The sequence below is a fragment of the Juglans microcarpa x Juglans regia genome, chromosome 8D (genome assembly GCF_004785595.1).
Source record: "Juglans microcarpa x Juglans regia isolate MS1-56 chromosome 8D, Jm3101_v1.0, whole genome shotgun sequence".
NCBI lineage: Eukaryota > Viridiplantae > Streptophyta > Magnoliopsida > Fagales > Juglandaceae > Juglans > Juglans microcarpa x Juglans regia.
This window is the reverse complement of record NC_054608.1, coordinates 976,224-994,756: the sequence shown is the minus strand read 5'-3', so window position 1 is coordinate 994,756 and position 18,533 is coordinate 976,224. Positions and strand designations below refer to the sequence as shown.

The following is an 18,533-nucleotide window of genomic DNA, read 5'->3' as shown; positions in this document are numbered from 1 at the left end:
GCAAGATTTCGGCTAATGTTTTCTTATGCATCTTGATTTGATGTTTGACATTGATATTAGCTTTCTACTATTTTTTTCTTTTTACCCATTAGTTACTCCTGTGTGATGGTGTACGTTGTTTTAGTCTTTCTACTGCTAACGTAGTACTTGATGAATCAGCACTCCAAATCCAATTCTAGTCCAGTAGAAAGGCTTCAGAAAGACCTTTTGGGTTTATTTGAACTTCCCTCTGTTGCTGAATTGAATTCCAAATGCAAGCAAACTGGCGGGATGAAGAAATGAAAAACAAGGAACAGAAGCTATTGTGCACTGCCACCCAAATATAAAGTCAGTTCAATGATGGCCCCTAAATCTAAAACTTTCCTAGCCATCTTCGAAGGTCGGAGCATTTCGTTCCCTCTACATTAAACTCAAACATAACAAGGTCGTCCTCCAAAGCTGTAACTTCTTGTGGCTTCTGAGGGGACTTCGCCAGCACACCATCAAATCCACCACCTGTTGGGGCATGATCCACACAAGCCCAAAAGTATGAAATACAATTGCCCATAGATCTCAAGCCACCTTTCACTGAAGCAGAAGATGATCAATACTTTCTCTGCCTTGCTTACACATACACCGCTGATCCATTACTGCTACATTCCTCTTTCCCAAGTTATCAACCGTTAAAAGTTTCCCTAAAACTGCCACCATCTCAAAAGACCCCACTAATCTCATTTGTACATCATCCTCCCCACATACTATCATATTTAGCTTCTACCACCAATTTGCACATTGTCCCCTTCTCTGTGGCAGAACACCATAACCATTTGCCCAATAGATTTTTATCAGACTATAACAAGTTTTTGACCCAAACCTCTTGAAGAAACCAGAGTGCAAATCCTTGCCCACTTAACAAGGTGTTACTTGACTTCATCACCAACCCTGACACACAAGAAATCCAGTTGAAGTCTCTCAAGGCGGTGGGCTATACTGATAGGAATGGGGACGAGAGATAAGTAGTAAGTGGATAAATTGGAGAGTACTCTTAATCAAAGTTATCCTCCTGACCCGTGTGCTTAGGCTATGCCTATCAATATCATCAATAAAATTCTTCTTTACTGATCCAAAAAAACATCAAAGTGATCCTCTGGCCCTTGGATAAATACAAACCACTTCCACCCAGCTAAATGACATTCATTTCACTATACCATTGGTTGGTAGCCACATATTTCTTCCTATCTTTAGCTTCTAGGATTTTTGCGATCTCGTCTCTCTCATTAGGTGTAATTAAAGTTTACTTGTGTACCTTGACAATGTCTTTGTTTCTTCTTTCCTGATATTAATAAATCTCATCTTACTTATCAATAAGAAAATCTTCCTTGCTAAACTTTTATTTGGACTGATTCAGTCTTCAATGCTGGCAGATATGAAATATTCCAACTCATGGTAAATCTGTATACTGAGAGGTTTATTCAGATGCTCAGATTGCTCAGTGACAGGGCGAATGAATTAACAAATATTGAGATTTTGAAGGTAGTTTTCCCATTCCTTGCGATTTTTAAACAAATCTTATTTTCTGAAGAGAGCCTTTGTAGGAGTAAACCAACCATGAAAGTGACTCGTACTGAGATTTTTACTTGTACTTTGGATTTGAAATGCATCTATTTTGGACAAATACAGATTTACCATTGTACCTTTATTATTATTATAGAAATAGCCGGTTTCGTTTTCACTTCCATTCTTTGTCAAGTGAAAAATGGACAACTAATTTCGTAATGCTGCTGGTTGAATTGATTATATGCTCCATCCTGCCCTTCTGATGCTGCTGACCGATGAAGTTATTGGCCTCCAGAGGTCATTCATGGTGCTCTACATCCAAGTTATTACATCATTAGAGTAGTGCCCTACTCCCTAATAATTACATCAGACAAGACACTTTTAATAGGAGCAACTACAGTTAAAGTGCATGGGTGTATAAAATGTGGGTTTCTGTAAAAAAAAAAAAATTTGTTTCTTTGTACCACTGTTTTCTTTGATATAAGATTTATACTGTTACTAAGCACGTTTCATTTCTGATTTTTATAGCTAGGTATAATGCATTCTGTATTACCTTATGAATTTCTTATTACCAACTATATTTCTCTTTCTCATTTCGTACAACTAGGTAACTGGTTGGGTTGTTGAATACCAAGATAATCTGATTGGGCTTGGTGTTGATGAGTCTTTGGCTCAAGTTTGTTCTGAGAGTGGTGCCATGGATCCCTCATGAATTCATATGTAGAGAGAATGCAAGCTACAACAAGGGTAATTATATGGCTACCTTGTAAATCTCTTCCACTCATATTTGGTATATTATGATACTGCTCAAATAACTTCTCTCAATTAACTTTTGTTTTCTACTGGTTGTGTTTTCTAGAAATGGTACTTGAATATATTGGAGGCTGATAAGGTACAAGCACCAAAGAAAACAGAAGATGGGAAGCTGTATACACCAGCTGCTGTTGATTTGTTCAGGATTCTTGGGGAGCAGGTGCAAATTGTTCGGGATAATAGCACTGATGTCATGCTATACAGAATTGCTTTGGCAATCATTCAGGTAAGTAAGCAGAACTTTCATTTGACACAGTTGATAGACTTCAATAACTGGGAGAATTATATTCCAGCTCCTACAGTAAAACATAACTTCTGAAACCTTCAAAAAGGAGAAAGAAATGTAAATCATGGATGGAACAAGTTTTTGTTCAATTTTCTACATTTTTGTGGTTGTCCCAACTGGGAGTAGGCTGGAGAAAACACACCCTTTTTGGAAGCCAAAGGCAACCAACAAAAGAAATGACGAGAGAAACTACCAGCAGCTAGCATAGATATCTCCAAATCCTATTTTGAAGACTATCCAGAAAAATCGAACTTTAGATTATTGGTTGCTTGAGGATTTATTTCTTTTCTTTTTTTAATTTTATGGTTAGCTATATGTTGAAAATCTTCTGGTTATGGTTTCCTAAAGTTATGCAAATGAGGACCAAGTTGTTGAGGATGAAAGTACTTCATTATGAAGTTATTTTGAGTTGAATGGCCGGGGTTTAGCTCGAAGTATACTGTCTTTGAGTTAACTTATGAGCCATTATTTTTTCTTAAAATTTATTAGGATGTAGTCATCAAAGTTATACACTATGGAAGATGATTCTGTCTTGCTTTATAAGGTGTATATAGCAAGAAAGAAATTATCGAGATTTTAAAGACTGAAGTTTCATACTAATAGCTTTCATGGATTTCTTGATCTTTTTGTTTTACCAGTTAGCTGTACTTCTTGTATACTACTAATGTACTTGGGTAGTGTCTTTTTTGTGTTTGAATGAAATTCGATTACTCACAAATTCCTACAAAATCAGATCTTTTCCCCCTTTATGTATCCATCGTAAATTTTACCCACTTGATTCTCACCGCATTCCTAGTGAAACAACCCCTTGACCACATGGAAGACATATGATTGCTTCATTTGAGAGGGAAATGTGCAAATGATGTCTTATCTTTCTCTTGATGATATCACAAGTATTTTGTTTTGCCATCCTATTTAACGATTTTTGACATAAATCATTTTCTTATCAGTGAACAAAGTTTTATTAATGATATAGGTAGGCATATCCCAAGTACATGGGACATATACAAGAGCGAGAAATCATGGTTATAGAATTAGGAGCTTGACATGAAACTCTTTTTGTCTCCCCCATTTTTGGACTTACAGTTTGTTTTGCTTCAGGTGATGAATGACTTTCAAGCCGCTGAGAGGAAGAGACTTGAAGAACCTGCTTCTGACATTGGTCTGGAACCTTTGTGTGCAATGGTTTGTGAATCATCTAATCATGTAGCCTGAGATGTTCTATGGCGCTTTCTTGAAAATAGAATTATTTTATGTTTCTGCTGTAGACAATGTACATACAACTAATAACGTTAGCTATTTGGCTTTGTGTGCAGGTTAACAACAATCTGCGGTGCTATGATCTTGCAATGGAGCTAAGTAATAGCACCATGGAAGCTCTTCCACAAAACTATGCCGAACAGGTGATATTATTATCAATTTAAGTTCTCTTCTTATTCTTCTTCTAAGATTTTAGAGGCTTAAAATATTATAGGGAAAAACATTCAAAATAGATTTTCTCTCTCCAAAAATTTTCTCTCCGTACACTTTGTGCTTTTCTTGGTTTTCTTGGTTTTTTCTGTTCTTGTTTCTGGAGTTTGGGTCGTCAATGGTGGTAATTCCTGGTGGTGATTAGCATGTAGTCCAGTTGGGTGTTAAGTTTCAGATTGGTGATTATCGTGTTAGTGTTTTGGATGGTGATGATGGGTATGTGCACAGAGGTCTTCATTGAACAGAAGTTATTTGTGTTTAGTAGGGAGAATGTTAGGTGGTGGAGAATTACTGAGAGTAGTTGGCTTGTGGTGAAATACATTTCATTAGAGCATGAAGCTTTGGGGTGGTTGGGCTTGATGGTGAGGGAGTGTGCTGCGTCTTTGGGCTCCTCAGAGTTTCTTAGAACTCGTAGAACTGGAAATGCAGTATTAATGATACAAAGGGGTTGCAACCGCACTGGAAGGTACTTCTCCATTTCTGATTTTGGGCATGAAAAGAGGTGAGGTATGTTAGTGGTTCCAGAAGGTAGAAAGGGTGAGGGGTGGAGGAAATTTGGAGATATTTTGAAGGAGTTCATGGCTCATCCCTCTGTTTCGGGGGTGAGAAACAGAGTGATGGCACTCCCATGGCCATCGCAGGCAGCCAAGCCGAAGGTGCTTAGGGGAGAAGGCGGTGCTCCTTCGTTGATGGTTGATGCCTCAAGGTCGTACAGCGAGGTCCTTTAAGTGCAGAAAGTATGGCAACAAGAGGTGAGTGGAGCGGTGCCTATAGTGCCAGAGGTCGTGCAGAGGTCGTGCAGAGGTAGTGAGATAGATGAAGAATATTTCTCAAGGGTTCTGAGTAATATGGAGATAAAAGTAGGGCTGTTATTGGAAGAATTAGTTGGTCTTAAACGGTGCGTTAAGGGAAAGGAAGTGAAGGAACTGGGTCAGGTTTCGGAGCAGGGGGAGCTGGGTTTAAGGGAAGGGAATATGGGCTGGGCTGGGATGCAGGCTGGGCTGGCAAAGGGAGTAAGGGCCGGGATGCAGGCTCGGCCAGCAAAGGGGCCGGGTCAGGTCGTAGGCCCAAAAAAGGCCTGGAAGGTGTTTCGGGCACCACCCGATATTTCGGGTCAGTGCCTGGCGCATCCTTCCACGACGCCGGTAAGTATCGTAACGGCTTCCTTACTGACACAGAAACCTCCGATCATCGTCGACAAATATTAGGGTGTGCCGATTCAGGCACCTCGTCGGGAGGTTATCGAGGAGGGTGAGTTGCCGATTCAGCAAGGGTCTTTAATCACTATTTCTATGTCGTCGTTTTGTGGGTTGCCGGTGGAGGAGGCACAGAAGCTGCCATGTGTGGTGGACGGAGGCACAAGAGTGTTACATGTGCAGTCCCACTTGTCAGAGCATGGGTTCTCCTTATTGAGGGCTCCGACAGTTAACGAGGAGCCTCTGAAACAGTGTTGTCCGTTGCTGGATCGTGGGTTGGTGTTGGAGGATGCTCAGAAACAGTCGTGTGTGGTGGATGGATGTACAACAGTGTCTCCTGGGTAGTCTGGTTCGTTGGAACAGGGGATATCTTTTGAGTTGGGTGCTTCTGAGGGGTATGTAGTGGAACCCAGTGTTGATATGGAAGGTTTCAGAGTTCCTGAAAATGTGGTGGAACCCAAGGTTGAATCAGAAGTTGTATGTGGCTCGGAATTGGCATTATTTGCTTCTGCCACTAATGTTGAGGAGGGGGGCCATTCTAACACCCTTGTGCACACTCCCGCCCAAATCTAATTATGGGAGTTCTTCTTCAAAATGGGTTTTCAAAAAAGTAGAGGAAATTCAAGAGGTCATTGGGATTTCGTTTGGAGGGTATGAAGAACAATTTAAGGCTCTCCTTGTAGCCCTTGAGACTAGTCATTCAAAATCAGCCTCTAAACGGGATAGGGAGCTTGCTTAAAAATATAACTTGCTCCATTAACTATGATGTGAAAGAAGGGAGTGGCGGAAGGGATAGATCGAGGGGGAGGGGTAACATAGTTTTTTATGAAGCCTAAGATTTTATCATGGAATGTACGGGGGCTTGATGATCGCAATAAGCGCCTTCGTATCAAAGCATTATTGCAGTTGTGGAAGGGTGATGTGGTGTATTTTCAAGAAACAGAGACGTTTTATTGACAGGAAATTTGTGCGAGGTTTATGGGGGTGTTCCTATGTAGGTTGGACCTATTTGGCCTCTTTGGGAGCCTCAGGTGGAGTATTGCTTAGGTGGGATGAAAGAGTGGTTGAGTCAATTGAGGAATGTGTCGGAGAGTTTTTGGTTGCGACTTTATTTAAACATGTGGATGATGGATGGGAATGGGCATTTGCAGGTTCCTACGGTCCTAACGTGGATCGGGACAGGAGAAGGTTGTGGGAGGAGTTGGCAGGTGTATATTCCTTATGGGATGTGCCGTGGTGCATGGAGGGTGATTTGGCCATGGAGGAATTCAACGAGTTCATATTTGATCTGGATTTCATGGATCTCCCTCTGGTAGGGGGTGAATTCACTTGGTCAAATGGGCGGGTTTGGTCGAGATTGGATAGATTCTTAGTTTCTCCTTCGTGGGAAGCTAAATATCCGGAAGTAAGTCAGAGAAGATTAGCTCGAGTCAGTTCAGATCATTATCCTATCCTTTTGGATTGTGGGGGTATTCATAGGGGGCGACAGTATTTCAAGTTTGAAAATATGTGGCTAACAGCAGATGGGTTTGTAGAGAGGGTTAGTAGTTGGTGGTCTTCATATCAGTTTTTTGGTACCCCAAGTTACATTCTTGCAAGCAAGCTGAAGGCATTGAAACAAGATTTGAAGAAGTGGAATTTGGAGGTGTTTGGTCATATTGACAACCAGAAGATTTCACTGTTAGAGGAACTGTAGGAACTTGAGAATAAAGAGTTTTTGGGAGATAATTCGGAGGAGGTGTTATTGAGGAAGGGATTGGTTATGGCAAACTTAGAGAGGGTCTTGCAATCCGAGAAGATTTCATGGCGTCAAAAATCCAGGGCACACTTTGGTTGAAAGAAGGCGATAGGTGTACGAAGTTCTTTCACAAAGTGGCTAATTCACACCGGCGTAACAATGTCATAGAGTCACTTTAATCAAGCTCTCAGGTGATATCTTCTCCTTCCGAGCTAGAAAATCACATAGTACAGTATTATGAGTCCCTTCTCTCAGAATTGGTTACTTGGAGGCCGAAGCTTGATGCTTTGCATTTTGTGGAAATTGATTCGCAGAGCGTAAGTATTTTGGAGAGACCTTTTGTTGAAGAAGAGATCCACAAGGTCATATCTGGCATGGCAAAGGATAAAGCGCCGGGGCCGGATGGCTTTTCAATGGGGTTCTTTCAAACTTGTTGGGATATTGTAAAAGGTGATGTTATGCTGGTTTTTAACGAATTTCACTCCTTTCAGAAGTTTGAAAAGTCCATTAATACAACCTTTATTGCTCTTATTCCTAAGAAACATGGGGCTTCAACTATTGAAGATTTTCGGCCTATAAGCCTGATTAGTAGCGTATATAAGATAATTTTGAAGGTTCTTGCTAACCGGCTTAGTCCGGTGTTAGAACATATTATCTCCAAGTCCCAGAATGCATTTATTCGTGGGAGACAAATTCTTGACTCAGTACTTGTTGCAAATGAGTACTTGGATTACAAGTTACGGGAGGGAGGTTCAGGTGTTTTGTGCAAGCTTGATATGGAAAAGGCCTATGACCATGTGAATTGGGAATTCCTTTTATATGTGCTTGAGAGATGTGGTTTTGGGGTTAGGTGGATTACATGGATGCGTCATTGTATTTCGACTGCCCGATTCTCAGTTCTGGTTAATGGTACACCTGCTGGTTTTTTTGCTAGTTCAAGGGGTCTACGGCAGGGAGATCCTTTATCTCCTCTTTTATTTGTCATAGTTATGGAGGCTTTGAGTAGGATGGTGCAGGCTGCTGTTGGGGGAGGTTTCTTATCGGGTTTTCAAGTGGGCAATGGTGATGGTGGCACTATTGTCATATCACATCTTCTTTTTGCAGATGATACATTAGTTTTTTGTGAAGCAAAGAGTAGCCAGATCCAAACGTTAAGAGCATTGTTACTTTTGAGGCAGTGTCGGGACTAAAGGTGAATTTGGGCAAGCCTGAGATGGTTCCTGTGGGTGTGGTTTCTAATATTCTCAAGTTAGCTAGTCTCCTGGATTGTAAGGTGTCCTCTTTTCCAATGAAATACTTGGGTCTCCCCTTGGGAGCAACTTTCAAGAATAAAGCTATATGGGATGGGATAGTGGAGAAGATAGAGAAAAGACTGGCTGGCTGGAAACGGGTGTACTTATCGAAGGGGGGCCGTCTCACTCTTATCAAGAGTACTCTTACTAATCTTCCCACTTATTTTTTATCTTTGTTTCCTATGCCTGTAGGGGTGGTGAACAGGGTGGAGAAACTCTTTAGGGCGTTCCTATGGGGTGGAATGGGGGAGGAGAAGAAATTCCATTTGGTTAGATGGGAGACTGTATGCGCCTCAGTTGTGAATGGGGGATTGGGTGTTTGTAATTTGAGAACTTTCAATAAAGCTTTATTGGGAAAATGTCTATGGAGATATCATTTGGAGGGGGGGTCATTGTGGAGGGACACTATTGATGCTAGACATGGTGTCGCTTGGGGTAGTTGGTGCTCTAAGGAAGTAAGTGGGGGGCTATGGGGTGGGTTTATGGAAGTATATAAGGAAGGGGTGGCCATGTTTTGTAAATCAAGTTCGCTTTGCAGTTGGTGAGGGCAGTCGCATCAGATTTTGGAGGGATGTGTGGTGTGGAGTCCAGGCTTTGGAAAGGGTTTTTCCGGCCTTATACCGTATTGCAGCTGATAGGGAAGTTTCAGTGGCTGACGTGCGTATATTCTCTCATGGTGTGCATATGTGGAATATTCTTTTTAATAGGGATTTCTATGATTGGGAATTATCTATTGTTTCAGAATTTTTCAGCTTATTATATTCCACGGAGAACTCATTGACACAGCGAGATAGTTTGAAGTGGAGGTCTAGTAACCATAAGTTATGTACAGTCAAGGCGTATTATAGCATCTTGACAACACAACTTGAGACTACTCCGTTCCCTTGGAAGAATATTTGGAGGTCTCGTGTGCCCCCCTAGAGTAGCTTTCATCATTTGGAGTGCAGCTCTTGGGAAGATATTGACCACAGACAACTTGAGGAAGAGAGGATGTGTAGTATTGGACTGGTGCTACTTGTGTAAGAAGAATGGAGAATCTGTGGACCATCTATTACTACACTGTGAGGTAACAAGAGTGTTGTGGGATGAGATCTTTCTGAGGGTAGATATTGCCTGGGTTATGCCTATGAGGGTGGTGGATTTGTTGGGATGTTGGTCAAAGTTGCAAGGTTGCAAACAAGTGGCAGCAGTGTGGAAGATGATTCCGTTGTGTATTATGTGGTGTATTTGGATGGAAAGGAACGCACGTTGTTTTGAAGATAAGGAACGCACAAGTACTGAGTTGAAGAATTTTTTTCTCCACACTCTAATGTGTTGGTTTTCCACTATTATATTACATGGGGACAATGTCCAGGATTTCTTGTCTTTAATTTATCGCTTTTAGAATGTTTTTAGGAGTTCCTTTGTATACGTCTTGTGTACAAGGACTATGTTTATTTCATTCATATATATAATATCTCTCTTTTTACTGATAAAAAAAAAAAAAAAAAAGAAAAGATTTTAGAGCTTAAACAAGTCATTGCCCTGCTACATTTCATCTCTCAATCAGATCCTTTTATCTTACAGCCATCAAATGTATTTCCTGAACTGTTATTCATATTATGTATTTCAATTTCATAGTCTCTTGGGAAAATCTTGATGATGGACAATTTGAGGAAGTATGGTCTTATTGTTATGGATTGGTGTTTCATGTGTAAGAAGCATGGGGAATCTGTAGATCATTTACTTTTGCATTGTGTGGTGGCAAGGACATTGCAGGATGGAATCTTTTGTAGAACGGGTTTGGCTTGGGTGATTCCTTTGAGAGTGGTTGATCTTCTTGCGTGTTGTAATGGGCTTCATGGTTGTACTCAAGTGGATGCGGTTTGAAAGATGATTCCTTTGTGTCTTATGCGGTGTATTTGGATGGAAAAAAAATGAGCGGTGTTTCAATGATAAGGAGCGTACTTTGGAGGAACTTAGGAACTTTTTTGTGCACTCTTTATTGCTTTGGTTTTATGCTTTAGTGATTAACGGAGTCTCGGCTCATGATTTTCTGTTGTCATTTTCTGCTTCTTAGAATGTATTCAGTTGTTCTCTTTTGTATAATTCCTGTGTTCATGGGCTTTGCCTATTTCATTTGTAGTAATAAAATTGTCTTTCTTATATAAAAAAAAAAAAAAAAAGCTCTTCCAACTCTTCTGATTTCTAAATCTCATCCATCACCATTTTCTTTTTGACTCCTATGTTTCCTAATACCTACTTTTTCCACACTGTTAGTCATCATTCAATGCCTAGCTGGCACAAAACTGGGTAATTCTGGGAATTTGCAACTAGTGCAACACCAGCCGAAGTGCATTTCATAATGCCTTCTGTCTTTTTATTCTTTCTTTACAAACCCAAATGGTATCCCTTCTCTTATATGCTTTGGAACCCTAGGGCCTGTTTGGAAGAAGTTTTCATCCCAAAATTCTTATCTAATCTCATCCCATCTCCTTCCCAAACTTCACTCAAACACAAATACTTTTAAACTAATTATTACAACTTTTTCAAACTAATCATTACAACTTTCACAAACTTTCAAACAAAAAATAAAAAATAATTCAACTTTTTCAAATTCCCAAACAAAAATAATATTAAAAAACTATATTCTAACAATATTTTAACTTTTATTCAACTTTTTCTTCCTCCTTTCCCAAAACCCATAAACAACTCAAACTATCTCACTAATATTCATAAATTATCTTACTACTATTCACAAAATTCTCATCTCACCTCACTCACGAAGCTTTTCCTGACTGCCTCGTTTGTTTTCACAACACTTTCTAACTCATCTCGTCTCGTCTCATCTCATCTAATCATTATAACTTTTCCAAATTCTCACAAAATAAAATAAACAATTCTAATTTTTCAAATATCAAAATAAAAATAATATTAAAAAATATATTTTAACAATATTTTATTCAATTTTCAACTTTAATCTCAACTCATCTCATCTGCGAAAACAAACCAGGCCGTTTCAGAGATAGTTTTCCAAAATCAGAACCAATACTCTTCAAATGGCCACTCACAGTAAATTTGTGCAACCGGCTTTCTCAAAGAAATAGCTTCTGTTGCCTATATTTCCTATTTTCATAGACCATAATATATTCAACAAACCCTAAAGATTTGATCACCATAGTTAACCTATAATCATAACTCTTCCTATCTTGAAGCCCACAACAAGCACATGTAGTTAGATTCTTTAATAAACTACATGTTTAGCATTTGTTAATGTGTAGATCAAGTGTATATTTCTGTCATGCTGTTATTTGTATTTTGATGCTAGCTTCTGTTGGTGTGATCTTTATTATCCCATTTGCTATCTTTTTCTCCATATCATTTCGTATAGGCTCGAAGTTTATATACTGGAAATTTTAAAATATATGCCTATCCTTTTTCTTTCTTAAAATGTTTCTCCTATTTCAATTATAGGTTAATTTTGAAGATACTTGCAAGGGCTTCCTAGAGGTTGCAAAGGTATGATCAAATATGAAAGTTTTCATGGAATATATGCTGTTCACTATTCTATTACAACATGATCCAGTTGCCTTCCCTATTTAATTAAAGCTTCCATGTGGATTGTACTTGGTGGATTGCATGCTGTCATGGAATCCTATCTTTTTCTAGTGTTATCACACAACCATTGTGACATTCTTCACTTCACCCTTTTTCTTGACAAGTTGCTTGGTTGCCCAAGGGACCTCATCTTAAATTTGTGAAGTTCATCTATAGCCCACCAATTGAAATATCTTTGACGTTATGCTATTGTAATTTTGGAAGTCAGCTTGACATTTCTTCAATAGTCTGACATTAGTTTTTGCTCTCTAGTACATATTTTTTATGAATTTAATATACTTAACCAGAACATTTCTTATCTTCTAAGAATTTCCATATAAACTTGCATCTTTAAATTACACTATGTTCACTGTGTAGCCAAAATGAGAATGTTAAGATATATGAGTGGAAATACTGAAAAAGATAACACCAAAAGGCACTCAAGTAAAATTCAGCGTAAGCTGATATTGAGAAAAACATGGAGTGATTCAAGATGGTTTCATCATGTACAACAGAAATCAATATATGTTTTAGAAAGATTGATTTAATGCAAGTTGAATTACTGAAAAAATGTAGGGAGGAGCCTTAAAACATGGGTAAGGTGGTAAAAGGGTATCGTAGGAAAGAGGGTTATGACGACTAGGGGTAAGAAAAAGTATGATTCTATATAGGGTAAGATGATGCATGTTCCAGACACCCATTATCTGAAAAAGGATCCGTAAAATATATTCTACATAATTGGGTTAAAGGTTTCCTGAGTTTATTTGTTTCATGGGTGGCAATGAGCTGATCTGCAGAGTACGCCTCCCCTGCCCATAAATTTAACTAGGTCCCTGTTAGAACCCCTAGAGACTACTAGCAGGCTGGCTTACATTTTTGTGAAAAATAGATCTAGCCACTATAAATATTTCTGTATTTGTTTGATTATTGATACAAAATACATAAGTAAATCTTTATTTATTCTTCTTGTACTCGGGCTTTGCCTTATGATGTTAGAAGAATAATTATTCATTCTTTTATTCTTTTTTAATATATAACACTAATCGTAGAAAGAATTTTGATAGGCTCAGAACAATCCACGACATTGATTTTGATTGAATTGAAATGAGAAGATGGGTTCTTGATTGTAGTGTTATGAGAAGATTGCTTACATCGATTTGTAATGTTTTATCACACATAATAAATATTGATGGATATAACATGTTTGAATTAAATCAAATTATCATGTTTATATTCTACACTGATGGTAGGAATCTGTGCATCAAACTGTTCGTGTGATATTTGAAGACCCAGGAGTGCTGGAGTTACTCGTAAAGCTATATCAAAAAGGTAAGAGATTGTTACTTATTTATATCTGTAATTGCTACGCTTTCAATAGCTTGAAAATTTGTGAGGCTGTGGCTGCAAAAGATCCCTGGACTAACTTGATGCAAATTGCTTGAAATCTAATCTACTAGGGATATGGAATCATGCAGTCATGATATTCTGATGCAATATTTTTTCAGTTGTTAATAATGAATGTGTTTTAGTTGGAGAACAGCTTACTCAAAATTCTTACTATCACTTGAAATGCCTCTTTTTGCATCTGAGCTGGGTTTTCTCCTTTTGTAAATTCCAGAGTGGTGTGAAGGACAGGTTACTGAGTACCTGGTTGCAACATTCGGTGATTATTTTACAGACGCGAAGATGTGAGCTTTCTTTTTCTTCGACCCGAGCGACCTTTTTTATTTTTTTTCCAGTCCTAAGGTTTCAGCACAACATGCTTTTGTTGGTTCAATGCATAAAACAAGGATGTGACTTGAACCATCAATGGTTTACCTTTATTTTTTTCCTATTAAAAGTATTGTATTGGCTTGGACATGATTTACAGCCTTTAGTGTGGCCCTTCCACCTTACAACCATCTGATATCCTTGATTTTATCTGAGTCTGTATTGATATTTTTTTCTATACCTTAAATCTAGAGCATGATTTATGTACCAATACGGGACTTGCTCAGATTTATGGGGTACATGATTGGATTTTCTACTTTTAAGGATATACCTTATTTTGGGGGGTCAAAAAGAAGGTGAAAGCATGCAGGTATTAAGTGCTGATTGCATTGCTTGATATGCAAAACTTAATTTGAGGACTGGCTATCTAAAACGTAGGATGACATGTGTCCCAATTCGCAATTTGATCCAGTATGCCGGTCGAATATGTATTCACGTAAATTCTCTGATTGTTGGCCACTATCCCCATCCTGTTTATCTGTTTGGGGAAAATATTAATCCCTCCACCCCCAGCCCTACTGCCCCAAAACCTCCTATTGTACTTACTTCTTCCCTGTTTTCCTGTCTGAATGTTGAAGAAGAGTGGCAGTTCACATTTTACGAGCAGATAGCCCTCCGTATACTTGGGATCTTGCCTATTCTTATGATCAATAAAATGTTGTTTACCGATCAAAAAAGAAAAACAAGGGTATAGCCCTTATGGTTGGCGCATGTCCTGATCTTCTCCCCCGCCCTTTAATTTAACACTAACACATGTTGCAATTAAATTCAAGAGATTCTTAAGGACTGGTTCTGTTCCTTGCACTTCCAATATATAACTTCTAGTACTTGTTAATTCCACATGCTTGTGATTGAGCTTCCTTCTAAATGATCATTTTGTTTCAGTTTATGCCAAAAACTATTCATTAATTTGAACTATGACTTGTTTAGTTATCACTAATTTTGGGGCACTGCCTTAGTCAGAGCAAAACTTGGTGTTGAAGAACACTCAATTCTCTCTCTCATTAAGCTTTATACTTTGGTACGATGATGCTTCTATTACTACTTTGTCTTGTAAAAGTTAGAATAGTTATGATTGGATTCTTATTTTCTGAATTTAAGGTACATTGAAGAAAGATCTTTTAGGAGATTTGTTGAAGCTTGCCTGGAGGAAACAGTAATTGTTTATGTTGATCATCTTTTAACACAGGTTTTTATTCTCCATTAAAGCTAAACATGATTTTTTTGGGCAGTTCAATTGAATGTATTCTCCTGTATTTATATTGTTATTTTGATTGCCATGACATGATGGTCCTTAATGATTGATGCTTGTGACCGTAGAGGAACTACATCAAGGAAGAGACCATAGAGCGGATGAGGCTAGATGAAGAGGTTCTCATGGACTTTTTTAGGGAATATATAAGTGTTTCTGTGAGTGCTGTTTATATTTCGTACAAAGTCTTTTTTTTCCTCCACATGAAGTATTTCATTTGAATGAAATCCCTATCATTGAGATGTTAACCATTTTATCATTGGTTTGTTGTATCTATCAATTTTTATCACCAACTTCCTGACTCGGTTGCAGAAAGTGGAAAACAGAGTCAGGATATTGAGTGATTTAAGAGAACTTGCTTCGGCAGAGAGTCTGGATACCTTCACGCTCATATACACAAATATTCTCGAGCATCAACCTGACTGCCCGGTAATTTCTTCTATCAATGAGATTCTTGAGTTATTTTGTACCACAATTTTGCTTCTCAAAGACTCAAACTTCCAAACAAACTGTCTTTCAAGAGTAGCATTAAGTCGGCATTCAAAACGCTTTGTTTTTGGTTTATGCTACTTCTTCCATGGAATTTAATGTAGTAGAAATCTGTCCCTAAAGTATCTGAAGGTTTCTGCTTTGGGTTTTTCTGTTAAAAAGTCTTGATATTTTCCTCTTACAGCCTGAGGTTGTTGAGAAGCTTGTTGGATTACGAGAAGGCATACCAAGGAAGGACGCAAAGGAGGTAACTTATAATTATTTTCCTCAGCTCAGAGATGTACTATTTATTGGACACTAAAATATGAATAGGCTCGAATTTCCTTGGGGTGTATAATGATGCCCATGGGAAATAATCACTGAGAGCGTTTCACAGAAGGGGTTTAAAAGTATTAAATGTTGCAATTGACTAGCTAATGAAATGTGTAGCTGCTCTTGTTGTAAGGACAAAGTTGGCTTATTTATGTGTATAAACTGTCCTGTCGCGGAATGTGTTCCGTGTTTTATCAAATTCTGAACATATAAATTGGGGACTGTTTAGGGACAGTCTCCTTCGACCACTAGTATAGGACGTAAAATGCCCCCAAAAGTTCTGTAATTGGGAACCTGACCCTGGATTGACTTTGAACCAAAACATTTTCTTATTTTGCATGACAAGAAACAAAATTCGATGGCGTTGTTTTTTTATTTCATTTTAGCTGTGTGTGATGGCATTGCTTGGGAAGAGGAGGCTTGGAATCTGTTCTCTGCAGGTTTGATATTTATCTGCTTTATGTGTCAAACAGGTAGTGCAAGAGTGCAAAGAGATATACGAGAATTCTCTTGTTGATGGTAACCCCCAAAGGCAGGTTTTGTTTTCCCGAAGGTGAAGTGCTTATCAGCCTCCAAGGGATCTATTTGGCGAAAGCTGACTTAATAGTGCAACTTCAATACCTGTGTTATGATAAAAAAGACAACGCTATCAGTTGTATAGACCTGTAATCTTTTTTTTTTTTTTTTTTTCAATGGAGTATTTCCCATTTATATTAATTTTGATTAGAAATCAAGAGCCTGCGTTTCTTGTACATGTTATTCTTTCTATTTCTCTGGAAATGAATTCACGTCGTATGAAGTTAATTGATTTTAACATCTTACCTTTACGGTTGTATGTGTATCATTCCTCGTACGTTACCTGATATACTAATTGAGAAGGTGGCAACGTCTCATGCATGAATTAACGTACGCATTTCGCTGATCCTAATTCATGTATCATTGGCGAGGAAAATAATAAGGAATGGAAACAGAGCAAACAAGCATTAGATAAACAAATCTAGGTTTTACGTGTATTGCTTACATTGTCGCTGGCTATGAATCTAACCTAACCCACTTGACCAAACTAGTGGACTTCATGCGGGTATAAAGTTACCATGCATGCATGAAACCCACATGGTGAACCTCCAAAGACTAGATACCTACAACCAGCTAGCTGAAGTTCTCAACAGAAAAATCAATGGAAAATCTCACTCCATTGCTTTACAAAAACCACCCAAGAAGAAGCTAGCTCCTTGCAATCTACTACGTACTACTAGATACCTTGGTGTTTGGCGAAGGCCATGCATGGGGAAGGTATGTAGCCGAGATTCGGAACCCTGGCCTACACCAAAGAGAGACACTGGCTCGGCACATTAATTTGACACTGCTAAGGAATCTTCCATAGCTCATGATCTTTCATCCATCTCTTTCGATGGGATTGAAAATACTCGCACCAATTTTTGTTACTATCCATTGCTCACTCTCGCATGTACTACACCACCTCCGCCGCCGCCGCCTCCACCACCAACACCAGCGTTCGAGCCTGGTGAAGAACTAATTAGTTTGAATACGAGTGTGATCAGTCACTAAAGATGATCACGACTAGTCTCTTGTAATTGCTTCCATCTTACAAAAAGCTTTGGTCAGTGACTAATTAACTACTCTCGATCCCTTTCATATATCCCCGAGTGATCTAAAAGTTGCGTCCTCCTCTTGAAGGATGCTCATGTATTAATTGTTTCGTCCGTTTCATGATTTGTTTCTCTAGTTTTCTTCCCCTTCTGCATGATCTTTTTTTACAATGAGCAACCAATATTCGATGTACATGCATGTCAAATTCACGAGGTGTACGTGGCATTTTATATATATATATAATGCCTGTGACAGGAAAAGTACTCAGATCAACTTAATTTACTTTTAAACCAAATTAATGTAATGAAGAAATACTTCATTCCATGATAACACTGAACCATGAACTTTTTATGTACATTGTGCAATTAGCTGATTCCATGAGCTACAAAGACATTCACCACGCGCGTACGCCGGTGCCACATTAAAGAAGTGTCAAAATGATCTAAATTTAGAAAACCCAACAGTATTTTGCCTCAATATGAGACAATTAATTATCGCTGCCCACCCACCTGAAAATTAAATCCTTCAAATGTTGGAAACAAGTCCAAGCATAACCTAGCTAACTACCTTAATTAGGTTTGTTGTAAGCCCTTCATCATGAGAGAGATCCCACAATTAATATTGTAATAATTACTGCGAGTTTGGATTTAGATCTCTCATCTCAACTCAACTCAACTCAACTCAACTCAACTCACTATCTAAATATCTCCTATACTCGTACAAATATAGATGATGGTTATATATATATATATAGATATACACAACGCAGATTTCTTTTCACATAAGGAGAACCATATTATAGTACATGATAGGAGAAGAGGAAACATATAGAGACAACTACTCGATCGAGTCACCATTATAGAATATTTTAGCTAGCTTTTTGACCCACAGATAACATAGCTTTAAATTGAGAGCAGAACCAATTGAAGTTAATTAGTCTGTGGACCAATCCGTGATCCGCTTATTGGTGGCCTTGGAGGCACACGCACAGCCATTATACTCGCAGCAAATCCCTGTATATGTTGAAAACACATGAAATAAAGATTCTTAAAATCAGAGAGAGAGAGAGAAAGAGAGAGAGAGAGAGAGAGAGAGAGGCTTACAAAAGTTTCTGTGTTTGAATGAAGATCATCAGCTTCTGGGTCTGTTGTTGCAGATGGTGGGTCAGGGTCAGATGTTGAGGGAGTATCTG

General features: G+C 38.5%; 1 protein-coding gene across 1 annotated transcript in view; it reads left to right on the top strand.

Moving 5' to 3' along the window:
* Positions 1–16,557, top strand: part of LOC121242659 (exocyst complex component SEC6) — a 30,732-nt gene extending 14,175 nt beyond the window's left edge. Inside the window, 15 exon segments of the mRNA XM_041140570.1 lie at positions 1,404–1,512; positions 2,144–2,240; positions 2,243–2,283; positions 2,396–2,575; positions 3,737–3,820; positions 3,952–4,038; positions 11,785–11,829; positions 13,158–13,236; positions 13,526–13,595; positions 14,779–14,866; positions 14,998–15,087; positions 15,242–15,358; positions 15,603–15,665; positions 16,204–16,249; positions 16,252–16,557. Coding sequence (XP_040996504.1) covers positions 1,404–1,512; positions 2,144–2,240; positions 2,243–2,283; positions 2,396–2,575; positions 3,737–3,820; positions 3,952–4,038; positions 11,785–11,829; positions 13,158–13,236; positions 13,526–13,595; positions 14,779–14,866; positions 14,998–15,087; positions 15,242–15,358; positions 15,603–15,665; positions 16,204–16,249; positions 16,252–16,334 — 1,279 coding nt within the window. The 3' untranslated portion in view covers positions 16,335–16,557.
* Positions 16,558–18,533: the final 1,976 nt, after the last annotated feature.